This window comes from Cadophora gregata (assembly GCF_030347475.1).
Source record: "Cadophora gregata isolate MNR1 chromosome Unknown scaffold_5, whole genome shotgun sequence".
NCBI classification, from domain to species: domain Eukaryota; kingdom Fungi; phylum Ascomycota; class Leotiomycetes; order Helotiales; family Ploettnerulaceae; genus Cadophora; species Cadophora gregata.
In genome coordinates this window covers 2,752,219-2,769,673 of record NW_026695928.1, presented here as the reverse complement: position 1 = coordinate 2,769,673, position 17,455 = coordinate 2,752,219, and the positions used below count along the sequence as shown (strand labels likewise).

Genomic DNA, 17,455 nt, shown 5'->3' with positions numbered 1-17,455 from the left:
ACCTAGAGATCGAGTATATCGATATTAATACTACTTTCTTAAACACGTACTTAAAAGAAGATATATATATAACGATTCCGAACAATAAGACGCCAGAGATATGGAATAAGCTTCACTTAGAGCTGAATAGAAGGAAAGACGTATATCTGAAGCTCCTACGCTCTCTCTACAGCCTAAAACAAGTACCTAGGGAATAGTAGCTCCTTATTAAAGATAAGATAGAAAAGCTAGGTCTAGAAGCGTTAGAGGCTAACCCTAATCTCTTTATCTTCAAGAATAGAGTATACGTATTAGTCTTCGTCGATGATATACTGATTATAGGTAACCCTGCCGACTGCGAATATCTCAAGAAATAGCTCTTAAAGACCTGGAAAGGCAAAGACCTTAGAGCTATCGATACGTTTATAGGCCTATAAGTTAAGAGAGATAGGAAGAATAAGACTCTGCGGATTCATTAAATAGCTTATACACAAAAGCTACTAGAAAGGTTTGGAATAGCCGCAGCTAGAGGTAATGCCTTACCTACAGCCGCTAGAATAGTACTAAGGGAGTTAGCTAAAGATAAAGGTGTCGTACTAGCCTCCCTTAAAGAGATCTCACTATTTCAGCAGATTATTAGCTCTCTAATATACCTCTCGAACCTCACACGACCTGATATTACTTATATAACAGGCTAGCTAGCGCGGCATATGTTAAATCCCCTTAAATCTCACCTCCAAGACACGAAACCTCTCCTCCGATATCTACGATATACAGAAGGTAACAGAATAACGTTTAGAATCGGAATAGAATACAGGGGAAAGCTAAACAACGATATATTTGATATTTAGACTAACGCTACGTAAGGGACGGAATACAATAGGAAATCGTTCTAAGGATAAATAGCAAGGTTCTATAGGGGTCTAATCTCTTAGGCTACTAATAGGCAAAGGTCTACAGCTCTCTCTAGCTTAGATTCTGAGATAATAGCTGCTAGTAATAGCTCCAGAGAAGTAGCTTAGTTACTTAAGCTATAGAAAGACCTCGATATAAAGCTATCCCGAATTCCTACGCTATATCTTAATAACGCTAGAGCTGAATCTCTCTTAAAAGAACGGAAATTCCATCTAAAGGCAAAGTATATTAATATCCGCTAGTTCTATATTCGAGATAACATAGTTTTATATAATAAGTTAGTAGTAAAACACGTTCCAGGTAATAATAACATAGTAGACACTCTTACGAAAGCTTTACCTTTAGAATCGTTTAAACGATATAAGACATATATAGGGTTACCTAGTAACAACTGATTCTCTAATAATAACTCTAAGATTAATAACAGTTAGCTAATTAATAGTAGACCTATATAAATTAAGGCTGTTTCTAGTAGTAGAACCTATAAAAAATAGAATATTCTTCGCGGAAAATCAGTCCTTTAACAAATATCTTCCTTAACGATAATATATAACTGCGAATTAAGCAAAATATAACATATAACCACTATACCTAATAGTTAAGACGAATCTTATTCCGCAGTTAAAGGAAGAAGGAAAAGAAACAGAACTAGAAGAGGACGACCTTTATATACCCTAGAGGCTAGAGAGAAGGCTAGTAAGGAATATCTTAGTAGCTATAAAAGGAAGGTACGAGGTAGCTATAAAGAAGGGTGAATAAGAGCGGCAGGAGCAGGAGATCATTAATAAGGGAGCGATTTAGGTACACTCTTATACTGTTTTATATGCTTTAATACTACAAAGTTGCTAAACTCCTAGGAAAACAGGAGATATAGGTACTATATATATGCTAGTATATTACAGGAGTTAATAAGGCATAATCGAGGCTCCTTATATGATACAAGTTATCAGCAATACTTCGGCGATACTCTAGCGTCGCTTCGGGAATATTTAGCGCTATACTGCTTTAGAAGGCTCTATTTACTACAGATATAGAGAATAGGGGGGCTATTAGAAATATAGGGATTATAGGCGTAGACTTAGTACTATAGGCCGTACTACTAAGTACGCTACCCCTTTATATAAGAGATTCTCTCTCTCTGTAGTAGCTTCTTATACAACTGCAATTATGACAGTTTCGGCGTCACTATTTGCTTTTTTTTTTTTTTGGACGTCTAGTATTTACATCAATCGGGCCCTGCCATTCTTAGCGCAGTGAAGTAAAATGTGTTTTAGCAATCCTTTAGATGATGGTTGAGGCATTAGGAAAAAAACTTAGTTGGCCCCAAATAACGTATTAATTGTCCACGAGACTTCACAGTCGTTTTCTTCATCCGTTGGCTTCAAGAGCCCTCTTGCATCTGCAGAAATTTGGTCAACTTGTCACGATGTCTTCGCTCTACAGGCTCGGTCAAGTTTTGAAGGGCAGTGTAGGAGAGTATGCGATCTCCAAAGAAGTCCGTGATTCTGTTTGGTTTGCACTGTGAGTCTGCCTGTAAACGTTGAGCTTCGGGTTCCGAAAGCTAAATCCGGACAGGAACCGTTCCAGCCAAGAGCAGGTTGTGATCAAAGCAGTCTCAAACCATTACAGGGTTCAACATGAACGCGACCTTCTCAGGAAATTCGAAAGGAAAGTTCCACACCTCAGGCCAATAATCGATGAGATTCATGATCCTGCCGAACCATTAGCCATCGCGTTAAGGCATCTCGATGACGATCTCCACAAGGCGTCCAAACAAAAGATGCTTAATCGCGAAGAGCTCAAATACGTCTCTAAACGGATACTAGAGTCACTAAAAGCGCTACATCAAGAGGGTTTTGTTCATACTGGCAAGATTTACTGAGATTTTTGCGGAGTTCTGTCAACTAACTTCAGATCAGATGTCAAGTTGGACAATATTCTTGTCAATTATGGAACGAATGATGCGAATAACCGCTTTTCAGCTGTGGAACTTAGTGATCTGGGCTCTTGCTCTCAGGTAGACTCCAAGTTTGCCAAAGAATGCCACAGCATAGGCGCTCCGCTTTGGAGAAGCCCCGAGGTCCTGATTAGCGTGCCGTGGAATACTGCGACAGACATCTGGTCCTTCGGACTCTGTGTAAGTAATCTTTTCTCTTACGGTAGTTGAGTATCCTCTCCTTTGCACCCAGAGCTGATTGTCCTTTATCATTAAGCTGATCTCGCTGATATACGGAGGCGAGTGGCATATTCTACGGCCAAAAGTGTCGCACGACCATGAAGACTTTGACTGGCTCATTCTAGTCAACATGTTCAGATGGTTTGGACCTATCCCAGCCAAATATCGAGAGCTCATCGGTGACAAAGAAGATTCGGATTCGGATAAAGTAATCCAGGCTCTTTTCAATACGGTTCCGAAGGACGAACGAGGTTCGTTCAATAGAGCCTCTCTGAAAGAGATCCGAATCCAAGACAGAGATCTCATTCTCAATATCATGAAAATGGATCCTCGAGATAGACCGACTGCGGAAGAGTTGTTGCAAGATCCCTGGTTCGAAGTGATTGAGGAGGCTGGCGTTTGGGATACTTTTAACAAGGATGTATGATGCTGCACTAGAATACCTAACTATACGATTACAGCCTGTACCCACACTGTCAATATCTCGGAACAGGTTTCAGTTCTCACGGAAACTCTAGGGGGGCCATGTTCAGAGAAACAGAAATAAGACCACGCGACTTAAGGCTCATGCTCGTACAGAATGAGGCAGGTCATGCTCGGGGGAAAGCATCTGAGCGAGCGTGAGTCGAAGAGTAAAATTGTGCCGAGTCAACGTGGTTGTATTGATGACCCGAGTTGGGACGTAAATGCAGGCACTTTCAAGGTCCCGAGTTCATACCGTCGGATACGGAGCTCGCTTTTTTTTCTTCCTCCCGCAAACGACATCCACCTCATGTCTTACGTTTCCCATTCGCCCAGGATAATATATTCACATCTTTGAGAACATTCTCTCTCAATTATGTTGTGGTAGGTTCAGCCTATATGTAGTTTCCAATCGAGAAAAGGTATTCCTTCCGCACTCTCTTTGGCCGCGAGACGACACATCCAAAAACCATTTCACCAGCCCTCGCATGTATCTCATCATGTCCGCACCATGCACTTACAGGGTAGCAGCAGGCAGCCGAGGATCTGATAACATCTTCTAGGAGAGTGGACCGTTCTGTCATCTTATCTGATCATCAGGCAGGCGCTCCTTGACCAACCAGAGTCTTTCAACCGCCTGCTTTGACTGTGGCCAATGTAGCGGCCCTGACATACAGATGCCATGTCGGAGTAAATCCAGGCCGCCTCCCATGTTTCGTTTCTTTTCTCAGACGCTCGTAAGCATTTAATCTCTTAGTTTCCTCCGTCTTTGTCGCTCGTCATGCTCTCTCTCTCTCCTCTTCCCTTCTCAGCATACCATAATCCCTACATAGCGAACCCCACTCCAGACAATCGGGAAAACCCAACATGTCTTCGAACAATCATGATATTATCGTGGATACGACCCCAACAGAACTGGAAATGGCACCAATTCCTTACACTAATGCAACCTTCACACCAACTGCCATGAAGCAAGACGATCCATACCTCGTCGGCTTCGCGGTTCCATACGATGCCGACAATCCTCTAGACTGGTCAACAGGTCGAAAGTGGGCGGTGACCGATGTCCTCTCAGCCACTGGCTTCAACCGTATCATGGTTTCTACAATCATGGCACCAGCTCTGTCCACCATCGCCAAAGACTTGGACATGATACCGGCTGAGTCGGCCATGGCTCTATCAATTTACCTCCTCGCGACAGCATTCGGTCCACTCCTCATCGGGCCTCTGTCCGAAGTCTACGGTCGCGAGATCGTCTTACATGCTTCCGGTCTCTGGTTCCTCGTCTGGAACATTGCATGTGGCTTCGCCAATTCGAAGGGGCTACTCATTGGTGCTCGATTCCTAGCTGGATTCGGCGCCAGTTCCATCTATGCCCTCGCTGGAGGTGTATTAAGCGATGTCTGGCGACCAGGACAGCGCGGTCGATCATTAAGTATCTACCTACTCATTCCACTCCTCGGAGCTTGCGTAGGTCCCATCATCGGTGGATTCATGGCGGAGCCAACGACTTGGAGATGGATGTTCTGGACTACGTCTATCTTCCAAGCCGTCATGATGATTGCCACGATCGGGACTTTCAAAGAGACGTACGGGCCTCTGATCCTCCATCGTCGAGCCGAGAAGCTACGTCGTGAGACTGGGGACCTGCGATACTACACCGAGCATGAGGATCTTGAGCGCGGGAAAACACTGCTGTCGACTCTTGGCCGAGCGTTCTCACGTCCGCTGAGGCTTCTGGCTTTTCATCCTGTTATCCAGATCACAGCAATTCTTGAAGGCTTCAACTATGGTCTCCTCTACATCGTCCTATCCACCTTCTCAAACTTATGGATCGAGCACTATGGCCAGTCAGTAGAAATAAGTGGGCTGCACTACATCGCTATTTCTCTCGGTGAGGTTGCGGGATCGCAGATTTGTGGCTTCTTCGTCGACTTTCTCTATCGTCGTCGAAAGGCTCGCAATCCCAGTTGTGTTGAAACACCAGAGTTACGGCTGCCAATCATGGTCCCAGGTCTCATCATCGGCTTTCTCTTTCTGCTATTCTACGGATGGACCGCTGAGAACAGAGTCTACTGGGTGGCGGTTGATGTCGCGATATTCCTTTCTCTGATGGGCGTACAGTGCGTCGGCATGGTCAGCACTGCGTATATCATCGACTCGTATTCTGGCCATACGTCGTCCGCGATGGCTGCCACGAGATTCCTCCAATCGATGTGTGCATTTCTGTTCCCGCTGTTCTCGCCGCGGATGTATGCGGTGCTTGGGTATGGATGGGCAAACACCACGCTGTGTTTTATTGGGTTAGTGATCGGACTGCCGTATCCGTGGGTTCTGTGGAAGTATGGTGCGAAGTTGAGAGCGAAAGCTGCTTCCAGTTACTGAGGTAAGACGAGACTACGGAATTTTTATGGAAGTATGTGATCAGAATGAGGGGTTGATTCAGGATGAGTATCAATTATAAGCTGCTGAGTTGTGAAGAGGGTGCACCCCAACCTTTACTTGTCCATTGATCCGATGATTCACATAGCTCTAGAGTAATGTAATGGCTCTCCGGAACCGAAATCCATTGATTTTGCCTCATGTTTTTCATTCTCCTTTGAAGCACCTTCAAGCCATTGGCGACCCAGAGCCTTCGCTGAAGCCAGTCGACTTAACAGTGATCGCGCTTGCAAACTCAGGCTTCACTCTCCCGGCCTTCTGTTCTCGGTGATCTCTTGTCTTTTCAGACGATGTAGCAGAGATCCCTCATGAAATTGTAAATATAGCTCACCTAGGACGTTTTACAGATCGAGTCGCTGCAAATTAGAAGTCGGCGGACACGAGCCATCTTTCAACACTCCATCGCAGACCGCGAATCTGAGAGCCGAGATGAGAGCCCCAAGGGCTCGAGTCAGCATTTCAACAAAGACTTCATAGAGAGGAAGTCATGGGTACTTCTGGCATTCTCTTGATGCAGTGGCTAAAATTAGGCTGTTTTCATTGCAAATCATCAGCAGACCAGACAGCCCCTTTCAGAAGGTGCGGATATGAAGATTCAAGACAAGATCCTTTTGTGTGTCGCGTGCAACTTGATTCCCTTCGATAATAACATCAAGAAGGTCGGACGAAATTCAATATTGACAGTCGCCTTCGAAAACGGGACTATGAATCATACACTACATCAGATTGGATGAGCTTGTTTCAAATGCCAAGGGGATCCCAACACGATTCTTGAATTCTCGTGGCTGATAAGCCTCGTATCAAGACCCGAGCTTTGGGCGATGACACCCGTGTTTGAACCCTGACCATCTCCAGATTGTCAAAGTGGTATTTTTAGTATTCTCGATCCCGGTGGCACTAAAGAACTGAATCATGACAGCTTGACACTGACACTTCTTTTCTTACGGAGAACAGATGAACTGGTGCCACGGGGTAAGGTCAGTCGTCAAGAACAGCTGAAACCACGTCTAGACTATTCCGGAAACCTGTGATCTTTACCATAACCATGGTATTTGTGTCAGACAGGTCATACAATCACTACAAAGATATTGTGTGAACAAAATGAAATGGTTACCAAAAGTCAGCTCTTCAATTCTTCTTCGCACAAAGAACTGGCCTCACATAATCGACGCCATTTCCGACGAGGCTCCCGACTCCGAGGTACTAACGAAAAAGCTTCTTGATTCATGATTCATCTCATCTCCTTGCGGCTCAAACCTTCGGATCTCTGGGCGCCCTCGATTAGGCCACGAAACAAACCTAATCTCTTTCCCGACCACTCTTGTAACTTCCACAAACCTTCTTTCAATTAAGGTTAATCCTAGGCTGCATGCCATGAGAGGTTCCCCGACCGATAGACCCTGAATGCGCTTAAGTCAGCTCGGATGACAGATGATCCACTGGCTCACCAGAACTTCGGGTTGTCCAATAACAGACCTGGAAGCGAACCGGAAAGGCTTGTGTGCGATCAGTCGTGACTCGCGATGTATCGAAATAGCGAATGCGCCACTAGCGAGAGGGAGAGAGGGTCCCCAAGCTTAGATTTGCTTGTATCAGGAACCTTTTCTGACCTTCCGAAAGAAGCTTAGGGATCTACCTTATCCCAATTTACCTCAATGCTTCTGTTTAGCGCGACCCGGTTCCTGGGTCTTGCCAAGCCGATTTCATCCATTTCCTCCACGACTTCGGTTCCGAGTACCCTTTTCGTGAAGTGGATTGTCTGGCATTGCCCCGAATAGATCTTGTGATCTGGGTTGTAAGTAATTTATTCTCATGCACTTTCGTGTGAGATCCATAGTTTAGCATTTTCTTATGGGAGATACTGTTGATGAGAAGGAGACACGATTCAGACGCTGTCAGATCATCACGGCAAGACCGAGAAGCGTCAAAAGATGCCCACGGGTAATTGAGACGAGATCTTGTATATAAGGAAGCCAATGTTCACTCTCATTTCAGCTCTTCACCCTCATCATCTTCTTTCACATTCGTTCTACAACACCACATTCATTTACCAACATCACACTCTTTTGAATACTTCTTCAAGTCACTCTTTAACTCAATCAACATGCAATTCTCCGCTGTCCTCATCGCCATCTTGGCCGCTGCTCCAGGGCAAGTTCCTCTCATTCTGGTCACTCATCCCATCATACTGACACTCAAAACAGTGTTCTCGCCGACCTTCACAGCTTCGCTTGGTGCTACGACACTATCCCAGCCAAGAACTTCAAGGTCGGCCCATCGACCAAAGATGTGAGTGCCCTTCTCTAATACACCTTTCCTACAATGAATTATTCAAGGAGAGACTCTTTGCTGACATACATGCTACACAGAGAGATGATGTGACACAAAAGGCTTGCGCCCGCTACAGAGCACGCAACACCGGAACCAAGCAATGGGATACCTGCCCCGACTGCACCATGGTACATCTCCCTCCTTCTTCTACCTCCACAAAATAGAACCATGAAGACTTCGCATCATGTACTGACTTTCAAACAGGGCATCAACGGTGATTCATCCAACGTCGTCTGCAGATCCAACGGCAAGCACATCGGCGGTGACGAGTGGGCCTACTACTGCAAGCAAGAGGGTGCCAACGCTGCCAGCGCAGCATAGATATGAGGATGAGAAAGAAAAACGACTTTTGGGAAACAGATCTCGTCACTGAGATTCATTCTATACCCCACTGTTTGGCTATTTGGTCGTGGTGTTGTGGGTGATGGGTTGAAGAGGGTTGGATGAGCTTTAGGGCACTTTGGAGGACCGTCGTACTCGCCTTTGGAGTGTACCTACAAATAAATTCCCGTTCATCCGCATTTTTTTTTTATTCTCTTTCCTCTATAATCTGTTGAATGATTGGTCAAAATGCTTTTTAGTAGCTGTTTTGTTGGTTCTGCTAACTCTGTCGTCTGAGACGCTGAAAATTTAGCGTCTGAAGCCTGCAGCGAAGATCGCTAAAGAAAATTAGCGACCCCCTTTCTAGGCTCGCTAAATCACAAAACAACACGCCCGGACGTCGATACTAATGACACAGGCAAAATTTCCGCAAGGCTTTGAACAAGTACCAGATGGCAGGTTCCAACTCATATTGTTCCATAATTCTGAATTACGTCTCCATAGAGACTGCCTCTACCTACAAGGTACAAGTTCCGCACCCAATCTCACAAGAACATTGAACCAACAGCCAGCATCATACTCAACCCAAGCGTGCTCGACATTAACGCCTGCAGAGTCCTCGCATCACTCGTAACAACAGTCGTAGGACTCGAACCTGGAGAGCCAGAAGTCGTAGGTGACCCCGACCCACTAGAACTCCCACCCGTACCATTACCACCCACAAAACTCGTCTTACACCCCCCATCATACATCGTCCCAACCGCCAGATTCGCCCCCGTCAAATTCTGATACCCCAACCTAACCAGCGTCTCCCTTCCAGGAACATACCTCGGCCACCCCTCCTCATAAGACCCCAACCCACCAACCGGATCCTTCGCAAACGCCGCCCAAGCCCCCCGCATATACGCCCCGATCTTGATCTCCGCTTCCGTGTTATTGGGAACCACTCCCCCTGATGGCGTATTGTTGAACAGCACTGCAAGTTCGCTGGCGTGCCAGGCCCCGGAATAGGGCACGCTGGTGAGTTCCGTGTTGGGGAAGGCGCCGAACCATCTATATCGCCAGGTTGGGACGCCCTGCGCGATGGAGAAGGCTGCGCGCTGGGCGCCGGGACAGGTGAATCCGAGGTCGTTGAAGGTTCTGTAGTACTCGTCCGAGTTCGTCTGGTTTTTGAAACTGTCTAGGACTCTGAATAGGCCGGCTTCGTTGTCTGCGCTTCCGAGGAGGAGTGGTTGTTTGGAGAATTTGCCGGCGAGAGCGAGTTGCGTGTAGTTTGAGAAGACGATCTTGTCGTCGACTGTTGGACCGAAACTGGAAGAGATGGCGCCTGAACTGGCGCCTTGAGCAATAGCTTTGATGACATCTTGGTATGACTTGCTTTTCATGCACGAAAGCAACTCATCTTGATCCGAAGACCTATCACCACAATCCAAGACTTTCGCAGCAGCATACCAATATGCAGCAGCTGTATCGGCCGTGATTCCCCCAAGACCTCCTCGAGGTCCTAGTACCGAACCGCTCTGTTGGATGAAACTATGCGCAATAGGATCATCCGCCCAAGCAAACGTGTGGTAATCAACAGACGCACTCCCAGCACTCTGTCCAAAAATCGTGATCCTGCTAGCATCACCCCCAAATTTCTCAATATTATCTCGAACCCACTCAAGCGCTAATCTCTGATCCAGCAATCCCAGATTCTGAGTCGCGTTTGGAGTACCAGGGAACCCGAACACGTTCAAGCGGTAGTTAAACGAGACGAGAACTACGTCTTCGGCTTCTGCTATGTACTGTCCATTGTAAGCGTCGTTGTCGCTGTTTCCAGTTGTGAAGCCGCCGCCGTAGATCCAGACGAGAACAGCTTTCTTAGATTCGCCGGTTTGAGGTTTAGTCCAGATGTTCAGGGTGAGGCAGTCTTCGCTGAACCTGTCGCCGATTTGACCTAGGGATGCCAGGATTTGGAGACCGGCACTGGTGACGTTCGCAGCTTGGATGGCGGCCGAGTTGGGGGAGACCTGGGAGCCGGCTGGACAGGAGAAGCCCTTGTTGAATATTAGCGAAAAGAACTGTGACCAAACTCATTGGGATATAGAAGAGAAAGTTGATGAGGAGGGAAGAACTCACAAAATCAGTCCCATTAATAGCACCCGTCCCAACATACGCCTTCGGACCCGTCCATCTCAGATCCCCCACCGGCGGAATCGCAAACGGAATCCCCAAATACTCAGAAACCTCCTTATTGACAGATGCAGCATGTCCCGTCACCGAACCACTACTCGTATCAACAACCTGTCCAACCGTCCAACTACTACCCTCTTTCTCTTGAGCAGCAACCGTAGCAGCAGCAGCACTCAATGCCAAGCTCATATACCTCAAAAGTCGTCCCATCGTAGCGTAGCGACAATAAGCTTCAACTTAACTTAAGCTCACTTGACATCAACTTTCTTTTTTCTCCCATCCGAACTTCTCTTCCCATCAAAAGGAACGGCGCAAACCCCTCACTTTATACCTACCTAACTAACTAACCCTCACCATCCCATCCCCCCCGGCCAGCCATCAGTCCATCAGTCAAGTCTAAATGTAACCCGCGATGCGACGCGAACGCAAATCCCCCAGCAATGATTGATGACGACAACAGCACTCCCAGCTCCCAGCTCCCGCAACCTTTCAACTCCACCCTCCACCCTCCCCCTCCTCCTCGCAAACAAAACATACCGAGGTATGATACTGAAGAACCTAGGCGCGGTACGCACGCACGCCCTGGTGACCCCACCCCATCTCTCCGCAGTAAGGTTCAGCCACAGCACGGGAGCGATATCCCAAACCAGGTCAAGTTCAAGTTCAAGTTCAAGTTCAACACTCAACCCAACGAACTAGGTAGGTGGCATAAGTCCGTGCGTTCAGGCTTGAAAGTGGTTAAAGTCGGATTTTCTAGAGACGTAAAAGCTCCAATCGAATAATTCGTAGTTAATGGAAAGGTAGATAAAGTAAAATTGAAATTATACCTATTATTTTTAGCTGATTGTTAAGCTTGCTCACAGAGTTGTAGGGCTTTAAAAGTAAGGTATATTCGTGAAAAAGCGGTGTTCCTCACTTGAGCGACAGAGCCTAAACGTACAGACTTCTGCCACCTAGTTCGTAACCTTGCCCGTCTCGGTCGCCTCGCTCGCTTCCCTTGCGTTAATATGATTTAGCGTTTCGATGGCTCGGATGAGCTCGCAAACAGGGTATGTTTATTTTTCAGGCCGAACCGATGGTCTGCGTGCGTCTGTTCTTGCGCAATCAATAATCAATAATAATCTGGGGTGGAACTGGTTTGCGAGGAAGTTTAATTGAGTTTGAATTTGAATTTGAATTTAATTGAAGGGAAGGATTTTGAGGATGCGGGGAAGCTTGCTCTATCCGCTTGCTTGCTTAGTACCGGTTGGATATTGATTGGATGGTTTTTTATATGTGGGATGAGTTTTGATGCGAGTAGATGGTGGTGAGTACCTAGGTATGTATGAGAATGAGAAAGACGCATGGCTCTGACAGTGTACTAGGTACCGAGGGAGGCAGGGCAAGGTAGGTAGGTCATGGGAAGTACTGTATGGCGAACAGAACAGCATACCTATGTACTCGAGACCCCAGCTCTACCTACATAACGTACATTTACAACGAATTTTTTCAAAGAGTCGATGTTCTGAAGAATAATATATATATAAATATATTTATCTATTTATATACTTAACAAACAAGAAGTTAGCGCCTCCTTCCATTTGAGAAGACCTGTCTTACACCTTACATCTCACCGATCTCACATCTCACCGTCGAGACTATGCCTATACGTAACATCTGTCTTCATTCATGTTGATATATTCGTTGCTTTATCAACTAACTTACCTCGGGAGGCCTGCTCTACCCTGCCCTACCCTGCTCTACTCTCCTATATTCAATTCAGTCCAGTCCACTTAACACAACACAACACACCACACTCCCATCACAACATAACATCATAACACAACACAACACAACACAACACAACACAACATCACAACACAACACAACATCACAACACAACACATCACATTTCAACTTTTTAACTCGCACTCGCAATCCTATCCTATCCTATCCTATCCTATCCTATCCTATCCTATCCTATCCTATCCTAGGTGGCAATACCATATTATTAACTTACCAGCGAGCCGAGCCGAGCTGAGCCGAGCCGATGCGTTGCGTTGCGTTGCGTTGCGTTGCGTTACGTTGCGAAGGGTAGGTGGGTGTTTGATACCGAGTACATATTGCAGCGTAGCTTCAATTGCCTAGAAACTGTGAAATTTAGATTTAGATTTAGATTTGTTCTCGGGAACCTTAATTAAAAATATCCGATCCTGGTCGGTCGGGGACGAAAAAAAAAATGAGCCGATGATGGGTGGGTGGTTATTGCTGGGAGCTGGCTGCTGGGATGGGACGGAACCTGCTTAGTCGATGCGAGGTGAGGTGAGGTGAAGGGGTTGTTGCAAATGCAGATATAGATGTCTCGTCTTGTCGCGGAAGTCGCAGGTTGAGAAGAATTCCATGACATGCTTGAAACAAGAGTCGATCACGGAAACAGACTCAGTAAACATCTCATTCAACATTATATTTTAATCTACACCATCCATCTATCCACCCCAGCCATCTCATCATCCACCCCACCCCTCTACCCCCACACCTCCCATCTAAACAACCTTAGTGGTATCATTATGCGCCGCCGTCTTCTCATTAACCTCCGTCCCCGCAATCGAGCTATCCGACTGATGTCTAAGATGATAATCATCATTCGTGCTGAGGACATACTCCTCGGCATCAATATGCTTAAACAAGTAATAGAACAGGGCCGACGCAACGAATCCAATAATCGCAGGCGCGCCCAGATCCCACGTCAAGAACGGATCCTTGATGATACCAGCAAAGGCGAGACCGAGCGCGTAGGCGACTCCGGTGCTGAAGAGGTTCAGGGCTGTCACGAGGGAGCGCATATTTTTCGGGGCGCGAGAGTAGGCTAGACCGTAGGCGGGGACGTTGACGAAGAGTTCGGAGATGCCACCCAGGGCGTAGGGGATCGCCATCCACCAGATGCTGATGTTGGCGACGAGGGAGTTGCCGTCGGCGTCGACGCAGGAGGCGCTGGAGCCGTGGTGGCCGCAGGGTCCGATCTTGTATGCGTAGCTGGTTGGAATGTTAGCATTTTGTCATTGTGAACATTTGGAGTTGTGAAGACTTACTAGTTCAGAACCGTGTAACCGACGGCACCGACTGCGGAGAGGAATAGACCGAAAGTGATACGAGCCACAGGGCCGAAGTGGATGTGCTTTGAGCGGAGGTATGGGTACAAGAGGTAGTTCAATACAGGTGCCATGATGATAATGGACAGGGAGTTGAAGTTGCTGATAAGATCGTTTGGCTGACCATCAGTTCGGAGCATCGTGGACAGAGCATCAGCTGAGATACCGAGACCATTGTCGTTGATGTATTGGATAGGGAAGAAACAGAACATTCCTGTGGCCTGGAAAGTGCGGCGAACGTCCTCAACAAACTGGTCGTTCCATGGGACGGTGACGGATTTTCCTTGCGCGGCCATGACGGATGGCTTAGCAGCTTCCCAGAATCCGTGGCGACCGAAACGCTTGAAGTTACTCTTGAGGCAGATACCGAGGACCTTGAAGCAGTTGAAAAGATCACTTCCTCCTGGTGGGTAGAGGATGAGTCTCTTGTGCAGGTACCAGAGGACAAATGGCAAGGGGACGTAAATGCCCATAGGCAAGGCGAAAGTAGCCATCCATCCGACGTTCTTGGCCAGGTAACTTCCTGGAACTCCCAAGAAACCACCAACGTTGATGAGGAGGTAGAACCAAAGGACAACTCGCTCAGTTGTGGATTCGGGGTCGACAATAACTCGCTCTCCGGTCTTGAGTGTCTTGATAGTTGGCTTTGTCTCTTCGATTTGATCGAGAAGGGTTGGGGAAACACAGGGCTTGAACATAGCTGGGATAAAAATTAGCTGAAGTTCAGCAAAAAAGATAGTAGTTTACTTACCAGCGCCAATGGCGAGCACGTAGAGAGAAATCAGGTATGGAGCAGCAGAGTGGCCGTTTTGGAGCAGTGATGGGGCGCCAGAGGCAATCATGAGAGCGTGAGCAACACCGAAGACAGCAACACCGTAGCAGATGAGCTTGAATCTTCCGGTATATGTATCGGCGATGTATCCAAAGACGACCGGGAGACAGTATACAAGCATCTTGAACGATTGACTGACGGCAGTGGCCTTCACCGTGCCGAGTCCTAGCGCACCAGCAGTGGATTGGGATCCCTTTGGAGGCGCACCATATCCATTACCGCCCGCTGGCAACTTTCGGTTGACGAAGTTGGAGATGACACCGACGGAAGAATAGTAGGATCCACGTTCGCAGAACTCTGCAAAGCAGAGAACGTATGCGGTGTAAGGGATCTTGCCAGCGACTCGACGGAGAGTACCAAGTTCCTCGGGAGTTGGCTTTCCCTCGTAATCGCCCTCCAAGGCAACATTGACCGACTCGGCCTTGGTGTCTGCGTGAACCATTGCTCCGGGCTGGTCGATAGCCAGGTGGTTGTCTGCACCAATGATGAATTGAGCGTCTGCTGTCTTTGCCTCCGCTGGAAGAAAATTTGTTAGAATTGATTCAAAACCATACCGAAGGTCAAGATGGGGGCTTCACATACCCATGGTGAATTCAGTTGAGCACTTCTGCTGAACGTCAAGACAGGAATGTCAAAGTGGTTACAAACGCAGCCAGCTGGAGAGGGGGGACCATGGTTAGATAGGACTCGACTCGACTCGACTCAACTCAACTCAACTCAACCACCACGAGACTTTCTCCCCCAGCAGGCACGACATTGAAACACACACACACCCACCCACCTTCCATATGAAGATAGCAACAATTCCTCCTTCCTCCTTCCTCCAGGGGTTTGCCTCGGCCAGCACCCATTTACCTATCTTGCACCATACCGTCGATCACAGACAGACAGACAGACCCCATCGAGAAAGTGCCCGCGACTATCCACACAAGCAACAGGCAAAGCCTCTAATTGGGTTGGCAGTGTTGGCATCGAGTCTTAGCCCAAAGCTTCGGTGTTTGCGACACAAGTCTCCTTCCTATTCGAGCTAAAGGGCTGTCATCTCCGGACCAGAGGGACCACCAGGATTCCAGGGTCCAAACTCAACTCGGCCGCCGCTGGGCACGCCACCTGCACGCAGTACTACTGAACCCATTCGATGAGCCTCGCTTCGCTTCCCTTCCCCAGGTCTGGACATGGGTTCTGGAAAAATGGTTTGACAGTAAAACGTCTGTCGTGTAGGGGAACTGAGATAAGAGTCGGGCACTTGATTCGATGGAATGGGTTTTTGCAACTGTTGGATTTCTTGGGCACGGACGGACTTTGTCGAGGGGCGATGGGGATGGGCGATGGAGCGGGGCCCATGGGATTGGTACGATTCAGTTCATATCAGTTGGGTTATCGAGCATCGACCGCATACAGTAAAGTAAAGGGACTGATGGATACGGATCATTTCCCAAAAATTCCCACCCAACAGATAGGGAATGCAATCAATCATTCACACACACACATCTAAACCAAATCCCGTGAAGGGAGACGTTGCGCCTTAACCGTCGACGGCGGCGGTACTGTATGGAATTTATCCGTACCTAAGGTAGGCCGTAGGATGCAGGTTCAGGTTCATCAGGTGGCTTACCGCCACCGAAGATCTGAGGCTGTTGGTCCAAGAGCAAACTCAATATTCGCAGCACTCAATATTCGTAGCACTACCTACTGTTGGAGCTCAATACAGTAATAATCCCACAGACCAGACCAACACACGAAGCAAGAGTTCCAGATCCAATGCAATGCAACAACCAAACCATAACAATAATGCGACACACAATCTCATCTCATCTCATCTCACCCAACGCCACAAAATGTAACAATACCTCCCCTCCTCCGTCCTTCCTATCCTATCCTATCCTATCCTATCCCATCCTATCTTCGACACAAACGGCCTGCCCGTCCAGGCCAGCAGCCCAGCCCAGCTCGTACAAGTCCGTAAAATTTCACGCGCAAGTAGTAAGCCCAGGCTCCAGGTAAGATCGAGGATTCGGCCCGTCATGGCTACAGCCAAGAGAAAAAACAGTGGAGTAGTGAGGGCTATCGAGTGATCACTGGCTGGTCAGCAAAGACCAACCTACGAGCTACCTAAAACTCCCCACATTCCTGGCGTTCGCTCGCTCCCTTGAAAATAAATGCATGGTCATCAATTTCAGTTTTGAGAAGGCACCAACCAATTGTGATCCCTGTCCATCCATAGAAGGCTTCCAGAAGAAACAACAATTTTTTTTTTTTTCGCCACTATCACTCATTCATCCATGCAGTGAGATAGATGCATCTTCATGGATAAGGAGGAGTTGTTGGAACGAGACCGCCCGTTCACGTGTGCTGCCTAGATAAGGTAGGTAGAGTTCTGAATAGGTAGAGATGAGATGAGACGAGATTGTCAAATACCTATCTTAGAAGAAGAAGAAGAAGAAGAAGAAGAAGAGGGGCGAGAACGATTCATTGAAATTCAAGTTCAAGTTCAAGTTCAAGGGTGTTTAGTTAGGTACGAGAGAATGGAAGATGGAATGAATGAATGAAAGGGGACCCAAAAAAAAAATGGGACGATTATTAAGGCACAAGTAGTGGACTCTTTTTTCCCCAGAACCCTTCCCTAATAATGGGAGGTAAGAGATTCAGATCCCGGTAGGGAACTGTGGATACCTTATGGATGTGGATGTGGAT

At 47.3% G+C, this 17,455-nt stretch overlaps 5 protein-coding genes across 5 annotated transcripts; 3 read left to right on the top strand and 2 right to left on the bottom strand.

The window, feature by feature from the left end:
• Positions 1-2,320: 2,320 nt before the first annotated feature.
• On the top strand, positions 2,321-3,497 carry ONS95_011679 (uncharacterized protein; the record flags this gene model as incomplete). The annotated part of the gene is made up of 4 exons (XM_058505307.1): positions 2,321-2,415; positions 2,470-2,762; positions 2,814-3,031; positions 3,108-3,497. The coding sequence occupies 4 exons, from the start codon at positions 2,321-2,323 to the stop codon at positions 3,495-3,497; spliced, it is 996 nt and encodes a 331-aa protein (XP_058359864.1).
• A 902-nt stretch (positions 3,498-4,399) lies between these two features.
• On the top strand, positions 4,400-5,917 carry ONS95_011678 (uncharacterized protein; the record flags this gene model as incomplete). The annotated part of the gene is made up of 1 exon (XM_058505306.1): positions 4,400-5,917. One exon carries the CDS (start codon positions 4,400-4,402, stop codon positions 5,915-5,917), a length of 1,518 nt encoding a protein of 505 aa, XP_058359863.1.
• Positions 5,918-7,842: 1,925 nt separating this feature from the next.
• On the top strand, positions 7,843-8,626 carry ONS95_011677 (uncharacterized protein; the record flags this gene model as incomplete). The annotated part of the gene is made up of 4 exons (XM_058505305.1): positions 7,843-8,125; positions 8,179-8,263; positions 8,344-8,433; positions 8,510-8,626. The coding sequence occupies exons 1-4, from the start codon at positions 8,079-8,081 to the stop codon at positions 8,624-8,626; spliced, it is 339 nt and encodes a 112-aa protein (XP_058359862.1). The 5' UTR covers positions 7,843-8,078.
• Positions 8,627-9,075: 449 nt separating this feature from the next.
• Positions 9,076-12,216, bottom strand: ONS95_011676 (uncharacterized protein). Its single transcript, XM_058505304.1, has 3 exons — positions 11,629-12,216; positions 10,748-11,528; positions 9,076-10,665 (listed from the first exon to the last, which is right to left on the bottom strand). Exons 2-3 carry the CDS (start codon positions 11,009-11,011, stop codon positions 9,172-9,174), a joined length of 1,758 nt encoding a protein of 585 aa, XP_058359861.1. The 5' UTR covers positions 11,012-11,528; positions 11,629-12,216; the 3' UTR covers positions 9,076-9,171.
• A 499-nt stretch (positions 12,217-12,715) lies between these two features.
• On the bottom strand, positions 12,716-16,656 carry ONS95_011675 (uncharacterized protein). Its single transcript, XM_058505303.1, has 3 exons — positions 14,681-16,656; positions 13,870-14,629; positions 12,716-13,813 (listed from the first exon to the last, which is right to left on the bottom strand). Exons 1-3 carry the CDS (start codon positions 15,201-15,203, stop codon positions 13,324-13,326), a joined length of 1,773 nt encoding a protein of 590 aa, XP_058359860.1. The 5' UTR covers positions 15,204-16,656; the 3' UTR covers positions 12,716-13,323.
• Between the last annotated feature and the right edge of the window lie 799 nt (positions 16,657-17,455).